Genomic DNA, 25184 nt, shown 5'->3' with positions numbered 1-25184 from the left:
ACAAACCAGCCTTAAATAAACATAGCCTGAAGTATTTGCTGTCAATCTCTCTTGTTTTTTAAATTTTTAGCTGTTCTACAAACAAGCCTGGAGTTGTTCTGAAAAAAAATCATGACTAATACATTATGACCCTTTATTAAAATAAGTTCAACTACCCAACTTGATTTTAATTGTAGTTGCGATGGTTTAATTCCCACGGTTGATGATGATGCAAATCACATATGTTGTGCCTATCTTTCATGCATTGATACACATCATGACGCAATAAGGCGGGATTTTGCACATTAAAATCACTGTGAGCGTTATTAAAGATGATCAAAGACTAGTTTGTGTACATTGAGGAATCATCTCGCGAGTTTGTTGTTGTTGTCCTGCTGTCAATCAAAGTGGGAGGACACTTTCGCTTTTACCGTGCATCCTGGGCTGTCGGCAGCGATTTATAAGCTAAACCGGAAGTTTAACAAAGTTGTTTTTTAAATCCACTTTTTGTTTTAATTGCGGGGTCCAAATAGCGAATATGAGCTCCTCGGGCTCTCTGGTAAGCTTTAAAATACTCAACGGGTGTTTTAAAAGTCTATTCGCGTCACGCCGGAGCATTTTAGCTAGCTAGTTAGCCGCTGAGGCTATGTTGCTATGCTAACGGCTATAACAGGAAGTACAGGCGAGAAGCTAAAGTGAACATAACCAAAGAATATTTTATTTATTTCGAGTTGAATAAGTAAAGTGGAACTATTGCGTTAATAGCTGGATAAAAATCTCATTGAAATAAAAAGACAGTCACAGTTGGTTGTAACGTTTAAGATAAAAGCAGGTTAAAAGTAGGAATTACGTCATTGACAAGTCAAATTGCATGTTCTGTTGCATTCAAAGTCCAAATGCGATTAAACATGTACATTAGTTTTAAAGGACGAACTTTACTGCTACATTAATTCAATCTGTCATGTTATGAATTGTTTGTATATGTCCAATCAAATAAGAATTTATAAGAGGAGAGCACTTGACTAAGTCATTGTTTTCTTTTTTTGTAAACTGTTTTACAGACAATTGGGGAGCTATTCCATACACTTGGTGAAATGGGTTTCACACCCGAACAGATCCAGGCAGCTGTGCAAGCTGGTCATTTTTCCGTCACTGATGCAGCTGAATGGTCAGGTCTCCTCTTGAGTTACAAAATAGCTCAATTTTATTTATTTTATTAAGAGAATTTGCTTTTTATCAATAGGCTCCTGCAGGGTAATCAGCATCCACGTCACAGTTTGCACAAGCGGCCGACAGCGCCGGCGGAAACTGCGTTTGCGGCTTTCAACCCTCCGAAAAAGTCGAATGCCACGTCCCATTCGGACGCGTCTGACGCTGACTGTCTGGGTATGGTGTTCAATCACACGTGAATATTAGTAGTGTTTCTCATTTTTAGGAAAATATCTAAAAATGATTGATTTTGTTGTCACAGCAGGAGGCTCACTAGCGCTGCAGAAGTCGTCACCTCCCTCCAGAGAGCTGCCCCCTGTCGAATCGCGCATCAAACAGGACAAAAGTGATTTTGAGGAGCAGCAAAGACAGCGCGTTGCTCAGAAGGCCAAAGCGGAGCGACAACAGAAAAAACAGGTACGGGCATTTCATAGCCATAGTATATGTAACAGTATTCAAATTACATTATTATTATTAAGTAGTGTACTGTGCAAAAGTTTTAGGCAGGACACCTGCCTAAACTTTTTTCTGTATATTTTTATTATATTATGTATACACAGGATATACTGTATGTATATATTTTCCCCAAGTGGAAGTTTCCATGATCCTAATAAATTTAATAATTAAAAAAAATATATACAGTACTGTGCAAAAGTTTTAGGCAGTTGTCCTGCCTAAAACTTTTGCACAGTACTGTATGTGTAGTCCATTATTTGTTTAAATGAATGAGATTTTATTACATTACTTATTGTACCAAAAATTTGAAAAATTCTTATTCAATTCCAGGAGCGAGAGATGGTCCTTAAACGCATCGCTGACGATCGAAAAAGCTTGCAGGAGAAAAAATGCAGCATATCTGGCTCTGAGGCATCGACATCAGGGTCCCCGGCTACTCCCGGTCAAGGTCAAACTCTTGGAGGGAAAGTACAAACTAACTTGGACAACAACTGTATCCTAATGGTGAGGTTGTAAACCCAGTTACCATAGTCGCCTTGAAGCAAAATATTGAAAATTGCGTTTGTAATGTGGTTTCAGATCCGGCTGCCATCCGGTGATTCCATGCGTGAACGCTTTCCAGCGGACACGCCGCTGCGCAGCGTCATGGAACACATTAGCGAATGTCACCCCTCCCTCCCCAAATTCTGTCTCCTCCAGGGGTTCCCAAGGAAACGTTTCGGGGAGGCTGAGCTGGACTGCTCCTTGCGCTCTCTCGGGCTCACCCCCAACGCCGCCCTTTGTATTCAGACCACTCCTCCTGGGACTCCAGAGGACGTGGTTGAACCGCCCCCCGTTGTGCAGGAACGGCAGGTGCCAGCCCAAGCAGTGACAGGATCACCGGATGTCGTCGTACCCCCTTTGCTACCCAACAACGTTTGGGAAGAAGCCGCTAGTCTGGCAGGTATCCCTGGAAGCGGTCGTCTGCATGGACCCTCCCACATTTGGGGTAAGTCATGACTTTTGGCCACCGTTTGTTGCCGTTTTAAATATAATGTTAGTAAGAATAGGTTTTTAAACAGGGCGGGGACAAAAGTTGGTTCCTGCAAACCCAGAGGATGGCTCTGATGTCCAGCTTGAAGAAGAAGAGGAGAATGATGAGGAAGAAGAAGAATCTGACGAAGGAGAAGCTCAACATTTGCTTAATGGTACGCAACTTACAGACAAAGTGTGCCAAAGTTAAATAAATATAATATTAAATTGATTTAAATATCATATAATTAGTATTAGTGCTGCTACTATTAATCAATTAACTTGAGTAATTCAATTACAAAAAAGCCTCGAATCAAATTTTGCTGCTTCGATTATTCGTTTGAGTGGCGTTATATTGGTTTGTTTTGAAAGTGTTTGCATTATTGATTTGGGTGGATACACTGCCTTCTAGTGGCAACATTGAATATGACAGGACTCATTTAACATGACTGCATCCAGGTGCTCCCTGTTAAGTCCAAAACAAGATTTTTTTTTATGCTTTCATAATTTAGTTTATAGGTATATTTAGCTGTTTTATGTGAGAACATGTTTGAACGATTTGTTAAGAGTATTGTTTAAAAAAAAGTTAGCATTTCATAGCATTTAAGCTACCGTACTTTTGCTGTACAAGGTATTCAGTTGTTCTTTTGTTGTTCTTAATACCATTTAAGGTTAATCTCAGGTTTTGTAATTCATTTTTAAATAAAAGTGCAAGTCTGCATACTTTGAAGAAACATTTGGGAATTTTATTTTGGGTTTGCATTGAATGCTCTTTTGAAAGTGCAATCCTAAAATTTATTCTGCAACGCATTAAATGTTCCTAATCCGATTATTCGAACTAACTAGTTGATAGATTAATCATAATCAACTACTAAAATAATCGATAGCTGCAGCCCTAGTTAATACAATACACTGCTGGCCAAAAGTATTTGCACCCCTGCAATTCTGTCTGATAACTCAGCTAGCTCAATTTATCACAGAAAATCATTGCAATTACAAATGCTTTGGTCGTAATACCTTCATTTATTTTGCTTGCAATGAAAAAACACAAAAAAAGAATGGGAAAAAAAATTAAATCATTATCATTTTGGGACCCGTTAAAAAATCATGTGATGCTTCTGTAATTTGTATAATTAACAGCACCTGTTACTTACCTGTGGCGCATAACAGGTGGTGGCAATAACTCAATCACACTTGCAGCCAGGTAAAATGGATTAAAGTTGACTCGACCTCTGTCCTGTGTCCTTGTGTGTACCACATTGAGTATGGAGAAAAGAAAGAGACCAAAGAACTGTCTGAGGAATTGAGAAGCAAAATTGTAAGGAAGCATGGGCAGTCCCAATGCTACAAGTCCATTTCCAAAGACCTGAATGTTGTTGTGTCTACTGTGCGCAGTGTCTTTAATAAGTGTAAAACCCATGACACTGTGGCTAACCTCCTAGATGTGGACGGAAAAGAAAAAATGAGGGAGACTTCAACGAAACATTGTGCGGATGGTGGATAAAGAACCTCGACTAACATCCAATTAAGTTCAAGCTGTCCTGCAGTCCGAGGGTACAACAGTGTCAACCCGTACTATCCGTCGGCATCTGAATGAAAAGGGACTCTATGGTAGGATACCCAGGAAGACCCCACTTCTGACCCAGAGACATAAAAAAGCCAGGCTGGAGTTTGCCAAAACTTACCTGAGAAGGCCAAAAACGTTTGAAAGAATGTTCTCTATTCAGACGAGACAAAAGTAGAGCTTTTTGGGAAAAGGTTATCAACATAAAGTTTACAGGGAAAAAAACGAGGCCTTCAAAGAAAAGAACACTGTTCCCAGAGTCAAACATGGCGGAGGTTCCCTGATGTTTTGGCGTTGCTTTGCTACCTCTGGCACTGGACTGCTTGAACCTGTGCACTGCATTATGAAGTCTGAAGACTACCAACAAATTTTGCAGCATAATGTTGGGCCCATTCTGGGAAAGCTGGGTCTCCCTCAGAGGTCATGGGTCTTCCAGCAGGACAATAACCCAAAACACACTTCAAGAAGCACTAGAAAATGGTTTGAGAGAAAGCGCTGGAGACTTCTAAAGTGGTCAGGAATGAGTCCAGACCTGAACCTCATAGAACACCTGTGGAGACATCTGAAAATGGCAGTTTGGAGAATGCACCCTTCAAATCTCAGAGACTTGGAGCAGTTGGCCAAATAAGAATGGTCTTAAATTCCAGCAGAGCATTGTAACAAACTCACTGATGGATACCGGAAGCGGTTGTTCGCAGTTATTTGGTCTAAAGGTTGTGTGACCAAGTATTAGGCTGAGGGTGCTAATACTTTTGTCCGGCCGATTTATGGAGTTTTTTTGTAAAATGATCATGATTTTTTTTTTCAGTCTCTCTTGTGTTTTTTCATTGCAAGCAAAATAAATGAAGATATTACTACCAAAGCATTGGTAATGGCAATCATTTTCTGGGAGAATTGCAGGGCTGCCAATACTCTTGGCCAGCAGCGTATGTCACTGCACACTCAGGTTGAATTGCTGAATCAGTAATATTTACGACATGTGGAGAGTTAGATTGTCTTGAGTCGTGTGTGTTATTAGATCCAGTGTGTCTCTGTCAGAGGTGAGCAAATGAAGCCAAATGTATTGTTTGTATTCTTTATTGATGAGATGTTACGACTTAGTACGGAGCACGAATATGGTTGGTGATTAGGCTTATCATTGTCTTAGGGGTCCTTTTGTATTGTATTTGGTGAAGCATATTACTTATATGCTGAGCATATCAGCGCTTGAGTTATTGCTAGATAGTAAAGTTCTCACATTTCTTTTTATATAGAAACCACACACATATAACAGTTTCGAGTCAACACAAACTCCCATTCAAACTAAAATGTCATACATGAGAGTGGGCTTTGAAATTGGACTCGGTTTATACTGTATTTATGAACAACTGTTAAAGAAAATTGATTCATTACAGTCTGCCTCCTCCATATTCGTTTTTATTGTGTAATTTTAAAAAAAATAAAAAAAGAAATTAGTCATTGACACAAATTACTATGCCTACAGGGAAAAAATGTCAATCAGCATTTGAATGAACAGGACTTTTGTCTGATTTGTCTACTGAGAAATTGTTACTTAGAATCTTTATCATTAATAATAATAATAATACATTATATTTCTAGAGCGCTTTTCAAAACACACAAAGACGCTTCACAAGAGACATGGAATCACAGTACGATAAAAAGGTATTAAAAGGATAAATTAAAAGCACAATAAAAAGAAGTAAAAATATAACAGAGCTAGGGGTTATGGTGGGTAAGAAAGAGTGAACAAGTGTGTTTTCAGTCTAGATTTGAAAAGTGATAGGGTAGATATGCTGCGAAGATCAGGGGGGACGCAATGACTAAAAGCTCTGGAACCAAAGGTAGAGAGGCGGACACGGGGGACGGAGAGGGGAAGAATAGTGGTTATTAAAAACTTTAACAAGTCCAGTGCAGTTGTGGACTACAGTTAAGTCATGAAGCTGTAATAAAATATTTTTCAAGGAAATAGTCATCCATTTTGCCTTCATTGTTGCTTACATCATGCCTAAAACAACTTCAAGTTAAATTGTGAAGGTCATTGAAAAAAGTGCCATTTATCCGAATAATCAATTAATTGTTGAATTGTCCTTGCAGCCCTAATCTTTTTTAATGATTTATACATATTTTTTATTTCAGTACAATATGCAGGAAGTGCATGGAACCAGCCAATCAAATGAAGATGTTGATTCAAGGTGGATTGGGCGGTCATTAAAATGATTGACTGTCAATCTTTGCGTATCTTGATAGGTTTGCCACGTCCTCCTTTCTTCGTGGAGAACCGGAACCGCGGCGCCTTTGAGTCCAGACACCGCTGGCCGGCGCAAGGCAACCGACTCAGGGAGGACGAGCCGGCGCATGCACCGGCTCACGAGCCGGAGAACGTCGAAGTACGAGCGGCGCCCGGTGCTGCCGGGCAAGCCGCCGTGGAGAGGCAGCAGAGGGCGGCGCGGCTAGAGGACCCCGGAAACAGCAGCGGGGGGCAACCACTGCCCCCCAAGAGGTCCTTCCAGAACCCCCGCCTCTTGTCGTTGTGTGCCTTGGCTACGCGCGCCACCATACAACTCATGACAGGTTATTTACTTTTTTTTTTTTCTTTTGGGACATTTTTCTTTTTGCGTTGCACGTTTTGTGTTCTTAACTCATTCACTTCCATTAACAGTTACAGACGTCAAATCAATTTTGACTGGGAAGACTGGCAGTGAGCATTCATGTCTTACTGGCATTGACGGTGGTAGACTTCCAATACAATTTGAATGGAAATGGATTGGGCGTCTATCGCCGTCAACTGCAGCCAATGATTTAATTGTGTGTTTACAAGTATACACTCACCAGCCACTTTATTAGGTACGCTATGCTAGTAACGGGTTGGACCCCCTTTTGCCTTCAGAACTGCCTCAATTTTTCGTGGCATAGATTCAACAAGGTGCTGGAAGCATTCCTCAGAGAGTTTGGTCCATATTGACATGATGGCATCACACAGTTGGTGCAGATTTGTCGGCTGCACATCCATGATGCCAATCTCCCGTTCCACCACATCCCAAAGGTGCTCGATCGGATTGAGATCTGGTGACTGTGGAGGCCATTTGAGTACAGTGAACTCATTGTCATGTTCAAGAAACCAGTCTGAGATGATTCCAGCTTTATGACATGGCGCATTATACTGCTGAAAGTAGCCATCAGAAGTTGGGTACATTGTGGTCATAAAGGGATGGACATGGTCAGCAACAATACTCCAGCAGGCTGTGGCGTTCCAACGATGCTCAATTGGGACCAAGGGGCCCAAAGAGTGCCAAGAAAATATTCCCCACACCATTACACCACCACCACCAGCCTGAACCGTTGATACAAGGCAGGATGGTTCCATGCTTTCATGTTGTTGACGCGAAATTCTGACCCTACCATCCGAATGTCACAGCAGAAATCGAGACTCATCAGACCAGGCAACGTTTTTCCAATCTTCTATTGTCCAATTTCGATGACCTTGTGCAAATTGTAGCCTCAGTTTCCTGTTCTTAGCTGAAAGGAGTGGCACCCGGCGTGGTCTTCTGCTGCTGTAGCCCATCTGCCTCAAAGTTCGATGTACTGTGCGTTCAGAGATGCTCTTCTGCCTACCTTGGTTGTAACGGGTGGTTATTTGAGTAATTGTTGCCTTTCTATCAGCTCGAACCAGTCTGGCCATTCTCCGACCTCTGGCATCAACAAGGCATTTTCGCCCACAGAACTGCCGCTCACTGGATATTTTTTCTTTTTCGGACCATTCTCTGTAAACCCTAGAGATGGTTGTGCGTGAAAATCCCAGTAGATCAGCAGTTTCCGAAATACTCAGACCAGCCCTTCTGGTACTAACAACCATGCCACGTTCAAAGTCACTCAAATCACCTTTCTTCCCCATACTGATGCTCGGTTTGAACTGCAGGAGATTGTCTTAAACCATCTCTACATGCCTAAATGCACTGAGTTGCCGCCATGTGATTGGCTGATTAGAAATTAAGTGTTAACGAGCAGTTGGACAGGTGTACCTAATAAAGTGGCCGGTGAGTGTACAGTGGGCCAAATAAGTATTTAGTCAACCACTAATTGTGCAAGTTCTCCCACTTGAAAATATTAGAGGCCTGTAATTGTCAACATGGGTAAACCTCAACCATGAGAGACAGAATGTGAAAAAAAAAACAGAAAATCACATTGTTTGATTTTTAAAGAATTTATTTGCAAATCATGGTGGAAAAGAAGTATTTGGTCGATGCCAAAAGTTCATCTCAATACTTTGTTATGTACCCTTTGTTGGCAATAACGGAGGCCAACCGTTTTCTGTAACTCTTCACAAGCTTCACACACTGTTGCTGGTATTTTGACCCATTCCTCCATGCAGATGTCCTCTAGAGCAGTGATGTTTTGGGGCTGTCGTTGGGCAACACGGACTTTCAAATCCCTCCGCAGATTTTCTATGGGGTTGAGACCTGTAGACTGGCTAGGCCACACCAGGACCTTGAAATGCTTCTTACAAAGCCACTCCGTTGTTGCCCTGGCTGTGTGTTTTGGATCATTGCCATGCTGAAAGACCCAGCCACGTCTCATCTTCAATGCCCTTGCTGATGGAAGGAGATTTTCACTCAAAATCTCTCGATACATGTCCCCATTCATTCTTTCCTTTACACAGATCAGTCGTCCTAAATAAAGTACAGTGGTACCTCGAGATACGATTGCTTCGACACACGATCTTTTCGACATCTGACGTAAGATTTGACTCGCCATTTGTTTGTTTGTAAATCACAGAAAATATGAGCGTGGTGTACACGTCCATCAACTGGCTCGACAATACGGCTGTAGAATGTCTACGATCTTGACGGTCCTCCTCCGACCTCCGTTTGCCCGTCTTTATAAGTTAAGGTGACAGTTATTATTGTGATAACATCGCCCAAAAATTGCCAGGTTTTTCATCATTTATTGCAGAACTTGTGCAACACAACATGCCTACTGTCCGCCGTAGCTGAACAAAGTAAAAGTAAAAAGTCCTCTCTCACTCTGTCAAGTCAGCCACACGGTGCCTTCAGGTACAGCACGCAAAACACATCCGCCACATTACAGCCCGTTTTGTTACATTATTACAGGTATTATTACTGTTATCATATGATTATTCGGATTTTTATTCACAAGTTGTTTCGCTTTTTTTAATTGCTATTTGCAATAGTACCAGCAGTATTTATTAAGGATTTTGTGTAGGTTTTCAGGCTGTGGAACGAATGAATGGAATTATATTCTAATGGGAAAATCCTGCTCGACATCTGACCATTTTGACTTACAAACAAGGTCCTGGGACGAATTAGCTTCGTATGTAGAGGTACCACTGTATATTTCAATGAAAACGTGCATTTTGTCACATTTTTCCCACGAGTTCCACACCCTCCCTACCAGTCGCTGTTTAATTTGGTTGGGAGCGACTTCGCTCGGCTTCTTCGCCGCTAGAACTCTGCCCACTCGCCTGACTCTTGATCGATTCCACCTGTTGCGCACGAAAACAGCAAGTCTTATTTTAGGGAGGAGAGATTGTAATGGCCTTGTAAAGAGCTCTATTAGTTCCGGCGAGAACAGAATAGTTTTTTGTTGTTTTCAGCTACTGTTCCACACAAACGTACATCGAGATCTCATTCAGCTTAGCAATTGGAGGCGTGAGACCCATTTTTCGAGTGTCCCAAACTTCCAAGAAAGCACATTTATCAAGGTTTCATCGGCCGTGACGCGTGTGTCCACCGAACAGAATGCTATGAGGACGCCAGCACCTCTGCTATTGGAGGCAAAGCGCTCACTGCCGCATGAACGCACTCTCCCATGGGGTTTCAGAATCGGCACCTTTCAAACTAAAATTTCTCGATCCTCCGAGGTTTTTGAACCAATGCCAAGGCAAAGGGAATTAATCGGAAAATAATGAAATAATAATGGTAATATAAAATGAATTAATATGGGTGTATTTTTCGGCCTTTCAGTTTTCAGCCAAGTGTTACCAATATTTGGTTTCGGACAAGAATTTTGCTTTTGGTACATCTGTAGCATATACATTTTGTTATTCCTTTAAAAAATATTTCAAATACATAAAAATAGAAGTAGATATATATATATTTTTTTAATTAAAAAAATACATTTAAAAAGGAAAAAAAAACTGAATTATCACTACTAGCCCTCCCAGTAAAAACAGATTAGATATCTGTCCCCGTCACTGGCAGTCTACGAGTTAATTGGCTCTCTCAGTGCCATTGACATTGATAGACGTCCAATCACGTGGCTCTTTTCATGCTTCTGCTGTGAATTTACAATGATTTTATTACGAGTACTTAATTCATTGACTGTATTTTTGCGTTTTAGCACCCAGTATGCAATACTGCAGCAGCCTAGCGGGCCTGACGCCCGAGCTAGCCGAAGTCCTTCTCGGCCACATGGCGGAGAGGCGGCTGCTGCGTCCGCGTAGTTTGGAACTCTTCTTTGGCTGCCCGCTACAAAAGCTGGTCCTCAACTGCTACCCGTATGCCACCAACGAGCTGTTGCGCCAGCTACGCGCATTCACCGCGCTCAAACACCTCAGCCTCGTCAGCTCGCCGCTCATAACTGGTACAAACTAATTTAAAAATCAAGAATAAGGTATTTCTTGTCATTTTAACCTTTATTCAAACACATTTTCATCCAGATTCTGGCCTGTCAATCCTGTCCAGTCTCGTCAAACTGCAGTACCTCAACTTGGCCTCTTGTTGCAAACTGACCGACTCATGTCTGCAGTACATAACAGGTTCCAAACTACCTCAGCATACATTCATAGAAGATTTATACCTTCCTAATGCAGAGTGTCGTCCATTTTAAAGGGTTGAAAAGTCTTTGCTTCCTGTCGCTGGACCAGACCAGAGTGACGGACGCGGGGGTGGCGCAGTACCTGCGCTCGGCACCGCCGTGCCTCTCACAGCTCAGCGTCAACCAGACAACGGTCGGCGAGGCTACGCTAGCAGCGCTGCCCGCGTGCGTGCCGCAGTTGCGCATGCTGAGCATTAAGCTGACTAAGGTTGAGATAACAAATGTTATATTTAGTGTTGCACTTGAAATACTATGATTAAGTTAAAACTATCTTAATTTGAATAGTAAATATTCCGTCTGATTTTAAAGTTTTCTCTGAAAAAATTGTTTTTACTGTTTTTAATTAATCTAATAAAAAAAAACAATCATAAAAGAAATAAAAAAGAAATAATATAATACTATTAAATGAAAATATTCTCTTATTTAATGTTTTTTTTTTTTCAATTAAAAAAGAAAATATAAATCTTACAATGCAATACTTTTAGTATTTGTATTTAAAATGTAAATTAAATCTAGTGCTGCAACGATTAATCGATTAACTCGAGTATTCGATTAGAAAAAAATATTCGAACTACATTTTATTGCTCCGAGTAATCGTTTAATTAAAGTGGCGATGTAATGGTTTATTTTTAAAGTGTTTGCATTTAGTTTTATTGATTAGGGTGGATACACTGCCCTCTGGTCTGCCTCATTTCACATGGCCGAATCCAACTGCTCCCTGTTAAGACCAACATAAGCTAAGTTTTTGTTTGAGCTAATGTTTTTTTTAATGCATTTGTAATTTCGTTTGTAGATATATTTAGCCGTTTTTTTGTGGAAATATGTGTTTGAACCTTTTGTTAAGAGCATTGTAAAGAAAAAAAAGTTGGCATTTTATAGCATTTAAGCTAGCAGTCTTTAGCTGTTACTCGATTATTGAACTAATTAGTTCATCGATTAATCGACTACTAAAATAATCGATCGCTGCAGCCCTAATGAAATCCAATAGAAAGTAGTAAATAGTTTAATTTTTTTGTTGTTACTATCAATATATTAAAAAAAAACAACTAATAACTAAAAGGGGGAAAAAAATCCCACATTGAAAAACAGATTCCATTTAAAGTAAGTAAAAATCGTCCATATTGTCGTTTTGTTTACATATTTTATAAAGTATTTTCTCTAGTTTCTGTTGTCATCAAATGCAGATTATCATCATTGTAATCAAATCAATGAATGAAAATATTTTTCATAAAAGAAACACAAATATATTTTTTTTCAATTTGATGGTTCGGTCTCTTATTGTTTCATTTTGTCCAGGTGTCGGACGTGTCGGCGCTGTCCGAGCTGACAAGCCTACAGACTCTCAACCTGGACGGCACGGCGGTGACGGAAGCCTCTCTGGCTCGACTGGGTTCCCACCCGTCGCTCTCGTCCCTCAGCCTGGCGGGGGTGCGCGTGTCAGACGGCGACCGCGTCCTCGAGATCATCTCGGGTCAGCGTCAACGTGCATTTTTGAAAACTGACGTTCTCGCTGCTGAATTTTTACGTTTCCCGCAGGACTGCCGTTGACTCACCTGACGCTACCGGGTCGTCACTTGGTGAAGGACAGCGGCTTAGTGTTCCTTTCACGACTGCGGATGTTAGCGGAACTGGATTTTACAGATTACACGCATGTCACGGATCAAGGAGTTCAGCACCTCGGCGTTCTGACCAGGTACTAACAAAATATCTCAGAAAATCCAAGATCAATGGTGGTTTTAGGGGTGGGGGCACTGGCCCCAACTCTAATTTTAAATGGCCCCTAACGTGCCCCTATTCCTATTTAACACAAAGCATGGCAATCGGCAACCTCTTATCTAAAATGAAAGAGAATGAGATAATGTTGTTTAGGGCTGCAGCGATCAATCATCTTAGTAGTCGATTAATCCATCAACTACTTAGTTCGAATAATCGAGTAATCGGATTCGTAACATTTAATGCGTTGCGTTAATTTTAGCAGATGTAAAACAAAGGCGTGCTAAAATTGCACTTTGAAAAGAGCATTAAATGCAAATGCAAAATTCTTGAGTATTTCTTTAAACTATACAGAATTGCATTCTTTATTTAGAAAATAAAATACCTGAGCTTCGCTTCAAACGGTATAAAAAAAATGAATAAATGAGAATCTGAGTACAAGAGAACAATTGGCTACGTTGATTAGTGAAAGTCCGCTAGCTGAAATGCCATTAAATGCTAAGGTTTTTTTATTTTTATTTTTTTTTACAATGCTGTCAAGAAACCGTTCAAACATGTATTCCCCCTGAAAGCAAATATATAAATATACCTATAAATTAAGTTACGAATGCATAAAAAGAATCATATTAGCTCAAACAACAGCTTACGACCTTATGTTGGTCTTAACAGGGAGCAGCTGGATTCAGCCATGTTCATCAGTCTAGGGATGCAGCTATCGGTTATTTTAGTAGTCGATTAATCGATGAACTAGTTAGTTCGAATAATCGAGTAATCGGATAAGGAACATAAAAAAATTAAAATACTTGGGATGAGCCTCAAACGGTATACAAAATAAATAAATAAGGATCTAAGTACAACAAAAAACATTTGGCTAACTTGCATAGCAAAAGTCTAGCTAGCTTAAATGCATACTAACGCTTTTTTACACTGCTCTTAACAAATGGTTCAGACTCATATTCACACAAAAAAAACCCGCTAAATATACCTATTAACTAATTTACAAATTCATTAAAAAAACTTGGTTGGTCTTAACAGGGAGCAGTTGCATTCAGCCATGGGAAATGAGGCAGACCAGAGAGTAGTGTATCCACCCTAATCAAAAAACCTAAATGTAAACACTTTCAAAATAAACCATTACAACGCCACTTTACTTAAACGAATACTCAGAGCAACAAAATTTAATTCGAATATTTTTTTCTAATCGAATACTCGAGTTAATCGATAAATCGTTGCAGCACTAGTTATGTCAAATTCACTTTTGCCACTAGAGGTCAGTGTATCCACCCAAATCAATAAAACTAAAAGCAAACACTTTCAAAACAAACCATGACAACGCCACTCTAATTAAACGAATACTCGAAGCAGCAAAATTTGATTTGCTTTTTTCTAATCGAAATGCTCGAGTTAATCGATTGTTGCATGTTGTTTCTATAGTATGTTGAATTTAATGCTGCTTTTCGTGTTTAAAATGACTTTTCAAAAAAGTGATTAAAATTATTGTTCCGTGTATTGTATCCTTACTTGCACACAGCATGATTAAATACAAATTATTACAAACTTTACACTTCTGTGAAGTTGGCCCCCCATCAGATACAAAGTTATATAAAAATGTCAATTGCTTGTGTTGTAAAAAGTTTTGTTTGTCCTATTGTTTTTGAGATATTTACAACTCTTTTATAGGTCAACCAGCCCCCCTATCTTGATTAAAAATGGCTGAAAATAGTGTCAATCGTTTGTGCATCCAAGTGGGATAAGTCCTACTATCCACCATCCTTAGATGTAGCATAAGGATACGGAATGGCTGAGAATTACATCACTCGAAATAAATATCTCAATATCTGTGAAACTATAGCAGCACAAACAAATGGCACCACCGCCCTTCCATTCTGCCAGAGATGGGGGGGCTGCGTGATGTCATCATTACAAATTAAAAGCATAATATCTACAAAACCTGTTGTGGCACATGCCTTTTTGACCAAAACACAGAACAAAGATGACAGCGACACTTGGCCCCTGAGAGATACATGTGGCCCCTTCTTGGCCTGTTTCAGAAAAATTATAATGTTGTGATGTTTTGTGCAGGTTGAAGAAGCTGTCGCTGAGCAACACCCAAGTGACGGACGCAGGGCTCCTTTCATTGCGCCCTCTGGTGGAACTGCTGGAGTTGTGTTTGGACCGGACGACAGTAAGCAGCAGAGGCGTGGCGGCACTTATTACCTGTCTGCCACAACTCCAGGTGCCAAAGAGCTTTTTAACGTCTTTTGTAAGGTTACTTTGACAGCGATAAGACATTTTTTAAAAATTCAATTAAGTTTAAAATTATTTGTTAAATATTTTAGTAGGGTTGCAGCTATCGAATATTTTACTAGTCGATTAATTGATGGACTAGTTACCGTAATTTCCTGAATATAAGGCGCAGCCGTGTATAATGCGCACACCAAATTTACTTGTAAAATCTAGGGAAAATTATTGGACTCGTTTATAATGCGCACCCTAATTTTAGCACCAATAAATAGAAGAATACAAGAAAACAGCTCGTGTACAGAAATGTCATTATACTGACTGGTGAAACACAGCACAAGCATAGCACATTGGTAGTTCAAAACATTTCCATAAACTGACAATATTTACGTTAATATTATGATTTGACAACTTCTCCAACGTACCAGAATCTAGGAGAAAACAGAGATGTGACTTTTCTTTTAAAGGCTGCTTTATAACTTGTTTCATCATGATGAATAAATGTTTCTTCCATGGATTGATACGGTAAAATGAAAGTGAGAACGTAAGTCGGAAATCCGTGAGAGCTCATCGCTGTCAACACGACAGTAACAATAGGAACTATTGTTATTTGGGTTTGAGTTTCCAGAGGGACAGATATAGTTGACGGACACAGGAAGTCTGTGTGCTTACATTTGTTATGGTCAGAGTTGCGGAGCTGCAATAAACGTTGACTCAAATGAGTTCAAGAAAGTAAATTCTGTGCTTTATGAAGAGTGAAAAAAGCAGAATTTAACACAGACGAAATCATTCGGCCGATTAGAGTGAAGTATTACCAAAACAAAATGGTGACGTCACATACCGTAATGGTCGGCAACGGGTTGCTGCATACGTTTCTTCAACACAACGTGGCCGTGTCAATAAAAAAAATATCGGTTTTTATATATATATATATATATATATCTGTCTCCATCCATGTACCCGTTTATAATGCGCACCATGATTTTACAAGTTGATTTTGGGGGGAAAAAAGTGCGCGTTATATTTAGGAAATTACGGTAGTTCGAATAATTGCGTAATCGGATAAGAATTAAAATACCCGAGCTGAGCTAAAACGGTAGAATTTTTTTTTTTAATGAGGATCTATATACAACAAAAGAACAATTAGCTAACTTACACAGAAAAAGTCCGCTTGCTGAAATGCTCTAAAATGCTAAAGTTTTTTTTTTGTTTTTGTTTACAATGCTCTTAACAAATGGGTTAGACTTATATTCCCACAAAAAAAAAAACTGTTAAATATACCTATAAACTCATGAATGCATTAAAAAACATCAGCTCAAACAAAAACTTGGCTAATGTTGGTTTTAACAGGGAGCAGCTGGTTTCAGCCATGAGAAAGAAGTTATTCATTGGTGCCACCCAAATCAAAACTACATGCAAACACTTTCAAAACAAACCAATACAACGCCACTTTAATTAAACGAATACTGGAAGCAACAAAATTTAAATCTAATATTTTTTTCTAATTGAATACTCGAGTTAATCAATTAATCATTGCAGCACTATATTTTATATTTTATAAAATCACTGAAATGTTAGCCGGTGGGTGAAGTGTGCAAAAATCATTACAATTTTTTTTGGGGGGGGTTTTAATATTCAAAGCATTTAATTACTGAAACGTCAGCCACTCAAGCATAAGCATTCACAGCCAAGCCTTACATTTTAAATAAAGATGTCTATTATATTTTTGCAGGTATTGGGCTTAGCTAGCACTCAGGTGGGCGACAACGTCGCTAGGAGAGGTCTCGTCCACTGCCCGCAACTGCTTAAATTAAATCTCAGCCGCACCAGAATCACAGATAACGGTAAGTTTGAACACACCATGACAGTGCTACTTACAATCATGTAGCATATATATGCTAAATCATTTCCCCCCCCCACTCCAATAGGTGTCAAGTTTTTTCCACGAACGCATCTGACTCAGGTGAACCTAGACAGTACAGGCGTGACCCTGATGGGGGTCGCCACCCTGCTAGCTTCCACGCGCATTAGCAGCATACGCGCTAGCAACATGCGCCCCATACCGCTCGACGAGGTGTCCGACGAGGAGTAGGACCATCGTGAACGTTCACATGATGTAAAGTCGCGTTGTAATTTTAGAACATTTGTTAGTTTTTAGTCAAAAATGACAATCTAGCTTTTTGTTCAATTAAAAACAACACTCCACATTTTTTCCCCTTGTTTATTCAGATGAACCTTTATTGCGTTACATTGTTAAATAAGAATTTCTGATTTTACACTAAAACAAACTTTTAAATGACGTAAAAGCTGTTGCGGAAATGGACTAACTGAAATTTTTGGTGGCGGCGGAGAACGTAAAAACTGATGAAGACGACAGAACGGGCTCCACGATGCAGTGAGAATCGGCCAATCAGCGTGCACCCTGGAGGGAAGGATACGAAGGCGTTAGCCTGCGTTCTGGGCTGAACGGGAAGCATGGTAGGAAAGAGGCTCACGTTAAATGTCATGCGCTTGCTGCTTTTCGATCTTGGATTTCAAGTGCTCCTTGTACGCCAGGATGTCGCGTTTCCACTTGGTGATGGTTTGCTTCTCGCATACCCAGATTTCTTGAGCAACCTGCGAAAATCAAGCGAGCAGTTCATAAAAAAATTTTTTTTTTTTTTTAATGCAGAGTGGATTTGAGAAAAGTGACACAAAATCGCTACCGTGAGGCTTTGCCAATTAAGTGTTATTCATGATTTTTTTTTTTTGAGAAGTCACTTTGAGACTTTTGTAGTATTTAATATTTTAGCTTTTTTGTACAGAATATATCCAATAATACTTGTTCTCCCCACTGTATATACCAAGAAATGTTTGTTGTAATTGCAGACAGTTCATGAAATTATCAAATATAGCACAATCACTTACTAATAATATTTAAATCCTCTTAATAGAGCATACGAAACTTTAAATGCTAAATTTCAAGTTAAAAATTGAAATTAAATTCTAGTTTATTCAAATAGCTACATTTTCCATGAAATGTTAATTGATTAAATTGTATTTGTATCCATGACATTAAACAGCAATTTCTTTTTTGGAAAAAAAAAAAAAGTATTTACTTTGTAGGATATAAATACATATATTCATTCATTCATTTTCAATGCCGCTTTTCCTCACGAGGGTCGCGGAGGTGGTGGAGCCTATCCCAGCTAACTGCGGGCAGTAGGCAGGGTACACCCTGAACTGGTTGCCAGCCAATCGCAGGGCACAAGGAGACGTACAACCATTCGCGCACACACTCATACCTACGGTCAATTTAGAGTGTTCAATCAGCCTACCATGCATGTTTTTGGGATATGGGAGGAAACCGGAGTTCCCGGAGAAAACCCACGCAGGCACAGGGAGAACATGCAAACTCCACACAGGAAGGCCGAAGCCCGGGATTGAACCCTTGATGTCAGAACTGTGAGGTGGACGTGCTAACCACTCAGCCACCGTGCCGCCTAAATACATATAATTCATCATTACAGTACATTTAGACATATTTCTATATACAATCCAATGCATAAAAAAAAAAATGCTCATACACTTTCAGGGGGGCTATTTTCACAACTTAAAATTCAAAATATTTTCAAAACTAAAGCCACTAGTGACCCAAAACCATAACAGGCACCTCCCTAAGGCTTATACGGGTCTCCATGAGCAGCGGCAAAAAAGTGAGTCGTTCCTTCGATTAATTTTTTTTAAAATACAAGTATAACAAAACTTAAAATGGCTAAAAAATTCTTAGCTTTTACGCTAGATGCACAAAAATCACCAAATGCAGAAATAATCACCTATATTTTCAGGATCAATGGCAATATTTAACACAAGTTTTTGCCCGACATAGCGACCCTAATTTTTTTTTTTTTTTTGTGCAAGCAAAATTTGCATTTTTCTATATACAGTCACAACCCATTTCGGTAGAATTCTGATGGTCACTATTACCTCAGCACGTCTTGTCGGCTATCTGGCCCTCGTCTTTAGATTAAAATGTTACGTAAAAGATTTCATTTTGTTTGGACGCAGAAATGCCTAATTCCTATTTTTTTGCCCAAAAACTGACAGTTGGCCGAAAATTACCTTATTTGAATGTAAAGTTACGCCATCGCAAAATAAAGAGCTTTTTAAGTTGAAAGTTCTTGTAAATAAATATGCAAATCCCGAAATTTCTATAGATATGAACGTAAAACAGTCTAGATCAGTGGTTCTTAACCTGGTTTCGATCGAACCCCAGGGGTTCGGCTACGGTAAAAAAAACAAAAAAAACAGCCCTATTTTCGTACGCTGATTAAATCTAGGCAAAAAGCTTTTAAGACCAGGTTTTGGACTAGTTTGCTCCCAATTTACAGGCTGAATCCATTTTTTTAACCGCTAGTCCTCGATCTGATGAGAGGAAGAACTGGTTTGCTCAGTGGTAGGTTAACTCAAACTTAGTATGAGGGAATACAACAGATCAATGGGCAGTGTGGTCTTGAGTTTAGACTTCTTTATAAAACATGCTGTCAATATGAAAAAATTTGAACGGGAATTTGCTAAATTATTAACTTGCTAGCTTAGATATATCTGTTTTAAATGTGATTTTTTTTTTATTCTGAAGGGTTCGGTGAATTCACTTGTGAAACCTGTGGTACCATGAGCAAGGTTAAGAACGACTTGTCTAGATTCTTGGTTACAAGCAAAAAAAAAAAAAAAAAAAAAAAAAAAAACGGGCAGTTATCATTCATCTTACATAAATATTTCAAGCTTAAGTTATGCTATTTTTTCCCCACTAAATGAAATTTTTTTCACTACATTTTTCAAGTACATGCATCGTGCCATTTTAAATATTACCTTGAATCCTTAACACCATCACTCGAGACACTCCTGCCTGCTTGTATGCGCCAATACTATCATCTGTTTCCACCTAAATCCGGGGTTAGAACGCAGCGCGTCCGAGTTTACCACAGTGAAAGCTGCCACGACGCGCTGCCTGGCCCAGCCCCCTATGGGAAGCCGTGGCGCAATGTCTGGAGGAGCCGTCTCGTCAACTGATAGTGAAGTCCATGATATAAATTGTCTCTTTTGAAGTAAATTATTTTAAAATACAAGTACTATATCACAAAAAGTGGGAATTTATTTTTAGATGTCAATGGCACCCAATGAGTTCAAACGCTTGCATTAGCACGATATAGAGGACCTACCTGCTGTATGAGCCTGAAGTCGTGGCTGACGAGCATCATGCCGCCGTCGAACTCGTTGACTGCCTCTGCCAGCGCGTCGATGGTCTCGATGTCCAGGTGGTTGGTGGGCTCGTCCAGGAAGAGCATGTGCGGGTTCTGCCAGGCCAGCCAAGCGAAGCACACGCGGCACTTCTGCCCGTCCGACAGGTTGCGAATCGGGCTCACCTGGAAAAGATGAAGACTCAGCTCCGTTGCAATGCTTCCCGGCACCGGCACTTCGTACCTGCTGCTTCCCCGTGAGTCCATAGCGGCCGATGATCTTCCTCATCTCCTCCTTCTCTTTGATTTCGGGGAAACATTTCATCATGTACTCCAGGGGTGACAGGTCAAGTTCCAGCTGCTCTGTCAGATGCTACCACAAAAACAGACACTTTCACTGCTACAGTCACATTTCAAACATGTCCATTTTATAAAAAATTTATTTGACGCTTTCCTACCTGGTGATACCGACCAATCTTGACGTGAGAATGTTTGCGGATCATGCCGTCAGTGGGTAGCAGCTAAAAAGTAAAACAATTTCTCTTAAGAATAAACTGACTACCAAAATAGATGGGGTTTAATTTGATAGAATGTCGATTAATAGCACTAATTGAGATCAAAGTGTTTACCTCTCCCATGAGCAACTTGAGGAGGGTTGACTTTCCCGCACCGTTGGGCCCCACCAAAGCCACCCGGGTGTCCAAGTCGATACCAAACTCCAGGTTTTTGTATATGTGTGGCTGCATTTAAAAAAAAATACAAGACCGTAAGAACGGATTGATTAAAAATATTTTTAAAAAGTTGTGCATGCGTGCTCACCATGTTGTCACCATACTTGAAGCTCACATTCTGAACCATGATAACCGGAGGAGGGATCTTCCCACAGGGAGGAAAATAAAATGACAGCGTCTGCAAAAACAATCTGTTAGCAAGCATACAAAACAAGCTGACAAAAATATTTATGTATCCGACATTACCTTGTCATTCACAACTTTTTCAGTGAGGCCCGAGGCCACCATCTTCTGCAGCGTCTTCTCTTTGCTCTGCGCTTGTCGGGCTAGCTTAGCGGAACCGTGACCGAACCGGGCGATGTAGTTCTGTAAAAAAAAAAAAAAAAAAAGTGAAATTAAGTACAAGCTACAAATCCACCAGAAAGGGATGTAATTTGTAGTGCTGTCAAATTTATCGTGTTAACGGGCGGTAATTATTTTTTAAAATGTATCTAGTCAAAATATTTGACGCAATTGACGCATGCATTGAATGACCCGTTCATGCGTTGCCTCAAACAGTTTACTACGACGCTGTTTTAGCACATTGAGAGCGAAAAGGCAGAGAAATGCGAGTGGACACAGGCGTTCATTGGCCTACAACTTTTATTGGCTTGGCAACTCTTTCACAACACATACAAGTATTGTGGCGAACGACGCGGGGAAGAACGACAGGAGACGGGCTTAATTGAACACAACGCAGAACATAATGTATACCATTTGAAGCCACCACTGACAGTTATGGTTGCCCAATTTCCCATCATGCATTTGGGCGGAACAGTTAAGTTGCTTCTAGTAAATGCACAACAAAACTAATATTCCTCTCTCTCACAGGAGAACTTTTTCTTAACTCGCTTCATTGAACACAATGCAGAACATACGGTATACCATTTGCAGCCACCACTGACAGCCATGGTTGCCCAACTTCCCATCATGCATTTGGGCGGAACACTTAAGTCGCTACAGTATCATTTAGTGAAGCACAACAAAAAATGATATTCCTATCCCTCAAGAAAATAATGTTCACAAAAAGAAAACCGCCCAATGCAAAGAGAACTGGCATTCCTAATCAAAATAGCTATGCAAAATAAACATAAAACTTAAGACTTTGCTTGGCTTGATTTCTCAAGTAATTTAAAACTCGCCATTGACACCTTGTGGTGTATTTCAATCACTATCTTACGCAGTTAAAAGACACTGTGGAAGAACGGCTGTGACATTACCCCTTGGCGAGGTCAACAATGGCGAGCTACTAGTTGATTTTTTAAAATGAAAATTTTACAAATTTTGTTAAAACGAAAAAAGGGGGGTTTTAATATAAAATTACTATAACGTGTACTCAAATGTATCTTTTAAGAACTACAAGTCTTTCTATCCGTGAATCCCTTTAACAGAAAGAATGTTAATGCCATCTTGTGGATATATTGTTATAATAAACAAATACAGTACTTATGTACAGTACGTTGAATGTTTATGTCCGTCTTGTGTCTTATCTATCCATTCCAACAATAAGTTACAGAAAAATATGGCATATTTTAGAGATGGTTTGAATTGCGATTAATTTTTAAGCTGTGATTAACTCGATTAAAATTTTCAATCGTTTGACAGCCCTAGTAATTTGACAAATCAATATAAACCAGTTCTGACAATATTCAAGAAACTGGCAATTCCCCCCATAAAATGTCTTTGAGTACCTTCATGTGTGTTATTTGGTCCTGCTCCCAGTTAAAGCGCTTCATCTGGTTCTCCTCCAGCTCCTCTCTGGTCTTCACATACTGGTCGTAGTTTCCCTAAAGTCAACCATCGCAAATCAGCTTTCATTCCATTGCGCTTCCTTCGATGGATCTCACCGTGTAGTACTTGAGTTTCTTCTGATGCAGGTGGATGATGTTGGTGCACACGCCGTTTAGGAAGTCTTGTGAGTGCGAGATCAGCACCAGGATGCGTTTAAAGCTAACAAACAAAAAAACATGTATCAGTCCGTGTACGACGTTACAAAAAAGCTGCCGTTTGGCCACTTACGATTTAAGCTCCTCCTCCAACCACACGCACGCGTCCAGGTCCAAGTGATTGGTGGGTTCGTCCAGCAGTAACATGAAAGGTTTGATGAATAGAGCTCTGGAACACATACCAAATTATTAATCCGAGTACTTTGACACAGCCATGCAGTATTTTTTTACCTAGCTAGCGCGACACGCATTCTCCATCCTCCGCTAAAGTCCTTAAGCTTCTTCTGCTGCATGGCGGCGCTGAAGCCCAAACCGTGGAGGATTCGCGAGGCTCGCACCTCCGCTTTGTCAGCGTCCAACTCCTCCAAACGTTCGTACAGCTCCATTAGCTTCTCGCACTCGGCTAAAAAAAAAAAAAAAAAAAAACGCGTTTTGTACATCTTGATTTAAAGTCATTACAGCTTTTTTTTCCCCGTACAGTCTTCGTGCGCGAGTCGTTCGGCTTCCTTCTCCAGCATTATCCTCTGCTCATCCACTTCCATGACACAGTGCAGCGCAGTTTTCTCGCTGGGCGCCATCTCCCGGGTTAAGTGGTAGATGTCGATGTGCTCGGGAATGGGGACCTCGCGATGCCCGATGGCTGACAGCAGCATGGATTTTCCTGCAAGGCAAAATGAAGACAGCAAAAAATGTCAATGAATATCCATGTTGCGCTTTTTACTAACGACGAAATTAACTACTATAACCTGTTCCATTAAGGCCGATAAGGCCGTAGCGCCGACCCGAGTTGAGCTCCAGACTTGTGTCGACCAGCAGCTCCTGACCGTGGAAGGTGAGCGATAGGCTGCTGATGTGAACATCTGTGCTATTGGGGTGCGACGCGAGCACCCCCGTCACTGCGCGCGCCTCCGTTTTAGCGAGCTCAAACTCGTCCAGCTCCTTTGTCAAACTGTCCACACCTGCAACAAAGATAATTGTTTTAATGCTGTTAAGTTTGTAATTTTTTCTTGCTCTGTACCGTTACTGACTGCTCCATTAGGCTGGCTCTCCGCTTGGTCGCCTTCGCCGTTTATGTCTTCGGGTTTCTTGGTACGCTGGCGAGCCTTGGCGGCCTCCTTCTTCTTCGCTGCCTTCTTTTTGGCTAAATCAGAAGGCATGGCTGTGTTGCTGCTATCAACTGTACAAAAAAACAAAAGGTTATAAATCAAACATCTAAGTACTTGTTGTCAAAGAAATATCACCACTTATTCCGTTTAAACGTTCATTCGCCCCAACTAGACAAAATTGATTAGACATCTAATGCAGTCAACGACACTGAAACTTTTATAATTTAAGCCTTTCATATATTTCTTTAAATTTTAGTATTGAACAGAGCACATAACATGATTAATCTCGTCTATCGGACGATTAAATTTTCAGGCCCGCCAAATTCAAATAGATTAGACGACCATCCCTGTCAATGGATGACAATATAAGCGTTTTTATATTTATTTAGAATGTATCATCGGCTCGCGTGTATCAGCAACGTGATTAATCGTGAGTAATCGCCGTGTCCTACCTGCCTGCACGTTGTTCCCACAAGGCTAACTCCTTGTAGCCAGTTAGCTTAGCATTATGCGGCTAACTGATACCGGCGTCACAATATTGCTTATTTCGGTAAATTCGGAGCATGGCAACACCGAATAAGGAGTAATTATGTTTTAACTAAAATATGGTTCCTAACGAGATTACATGTTAGCATCCGAGGCTAAGCCAAAGCTAAGCACCATCAATAGGCCTGAAACAGCGTGACGCAAGGCCCCGGCGAACCGGCTCGAAACGTGACGAATTCGGCATTTTTCCTAAATGAAAAGAGGTCCGTGATTGACTTAAAATACATATTTCATGTAAATAATCCGAGTAGTGGTTTTTAAATAGCTGCCGGGTGTATTTTCCTACCTTTTCGCAGAATAGCGGTTTAGGGAACACAGCGGCTTCGCGTGTCCACTTTGCCGGGTGGATGACGCCGCTACCCGGACCGCCAGACAGCCCATATACGGACAAAGGGGCGGAGGTAAAAAATGTCTCCGCCCCGATAATTGCTCCAAAGTTAAACAAAATCGTCATAATGCTTTCAGGGGTTTTAAAAGCTAGGTTTGGTAACAATTAAAAGAATTATAATAGAGCTGGGCACTCATACATTGAGGTCAAGCCATTTCATTTCAAATGATTGGACGTCAATCACTGTCAGTGGTATACAACT

At 40.4% G+C, this 25184-nt stretch overlaps 2 protein-coding genes across 3 annotated transcripts; one reads left to right on the top strand and one right to left on the bottom strand.

The window, feature by feature from the left end:
- Positions 1-386: 386 nt before the first annotated feature.
- Positions 387-22325, top strand: si:ch73-173p19.1 (uncharacterized). Of its 2 annotated transcripts, none has more exons than XM_057824834.1 (16): positions 387-538; positions 1041-1147; positions 1223-1365; positions 1454-1605; positions 1975-2148; positions 2224-2632; positions 2706-2831; positions 6467-6790; positions 10577-10819; positions 10896-10994; positions 11068-11261; positions 12350-12524; positions 12590-12746; positions 14849-15002; positions 16740-16851; positions 16936-22325. In XM_057824834.1, exons 1-16 carry the CDS (start codon positions 518-520, stop codon positions 17097-17099), a joined length of 2754 nt encoding a protein of 917 aa, XP_057680817.1. In that variant the 5' UTR covers positions 387-517; the 3' UTR covers positions 17100-22325. The 2 variants fall into 2 exon arrangements, with proteins under 2 accessions (XP_057680817.1, XP_057680816.1); XM_057824833.1 differs by having other exon boundaries at positions 1451-1605.
- On the bottom strand, positions 17215-24987 carry abcf2b (ATP-binding cassette, sub-family F (GCN20), member 2b). Its single transcript, XM_057824835.1, has 16 exons — positions 24881-24987; positions 23961-24119; positions 23689-23901; positions 23421-23603; positions 23174-23345; positions 23016-23111; positions 22844-22946; positions 22688-22783; positions 21204-21323; positions 21046-21135; positions 20856-20966; positions 20685-20747; positions 20471-20599; positions 20209-20412; positions 17503-17623; positions 17215-17429 (listed from the first exon to the last, which is right to left on the bottom strand). Exons 2-15 carry the CDS (start codon positions 24097-24099, stop codon positions 17504-17506), a joined length of 1839 nt encoding a protein of 612 aa, XP_057680818.1. The 5' UTR covers positions 24100-24119; positions 24881-24987; the 3' UTR covers positions 17215-17429; position 17503.
- Between the last annotated feature and the right edge of the window lie 197 nt (positions 24988-25184).

Source organism: Corythoichthys intestinalis, chromosome 20, assembly GCF_030265065.1.
Source record: "Corythoichthys intestinalis isolate RoL2023-P3 chromosome 20, ASM3026506v1, whole genome shotgun sequence".
Classification (NCBI taxonomy): Eukaryota; Metazoa; Chordata; class Actinopteri; order Syngnathiformes; family Syngnathidae; genus Corythoichthys; species Corythoichthys intestinalis.
The sequence above is the reverse complement of the archived record's forward strand: the minus strand, read 5'-3'. Positions and strand labels throughout refer to the sequence as shown.

Coding starts and splice junctions, on each gene's coding strand:
- si:ch73-173p19.1 (XM_057824833.1), top strand. CDS start 518: ATGAGCTCCTCGGGCTCTCTG. Junction 2,633..2,705: donor TGGACCCTCCCACATTTGGG/GTAAGTCATGAC, acceptor GTTTTTAAACAG/GGCGGGGACAAAAGTTGGTT. Junction 6,791..10,576: donor CACCATACAACTCATGACAG/GTTATTTACTTT, acceptor TTTGCGTTTTAG/CACCCAGTATGCAATACTGC.
- abcf2b (XM_057824835.1), bottom strand. CDS start 24,099: ATGCCTTCTGATTTAGCCAAAAAGAAGGCAGCGAAGAAGAAGGAGGCC. Junction 22,784..22,843: donor AGAAACTCAAGTACTACACG/GTGAGATCCATC, acceptor GGTTGACTTTAG/GGAAACTACGACCAGTATGT. Junction 20,748..20,855: donor TCAAGTTGCTCATGGGAGAG/GTAAACACTTTG, acceptor TTTACTTTTTAG/CTGCTACCCACTGACGGCAT.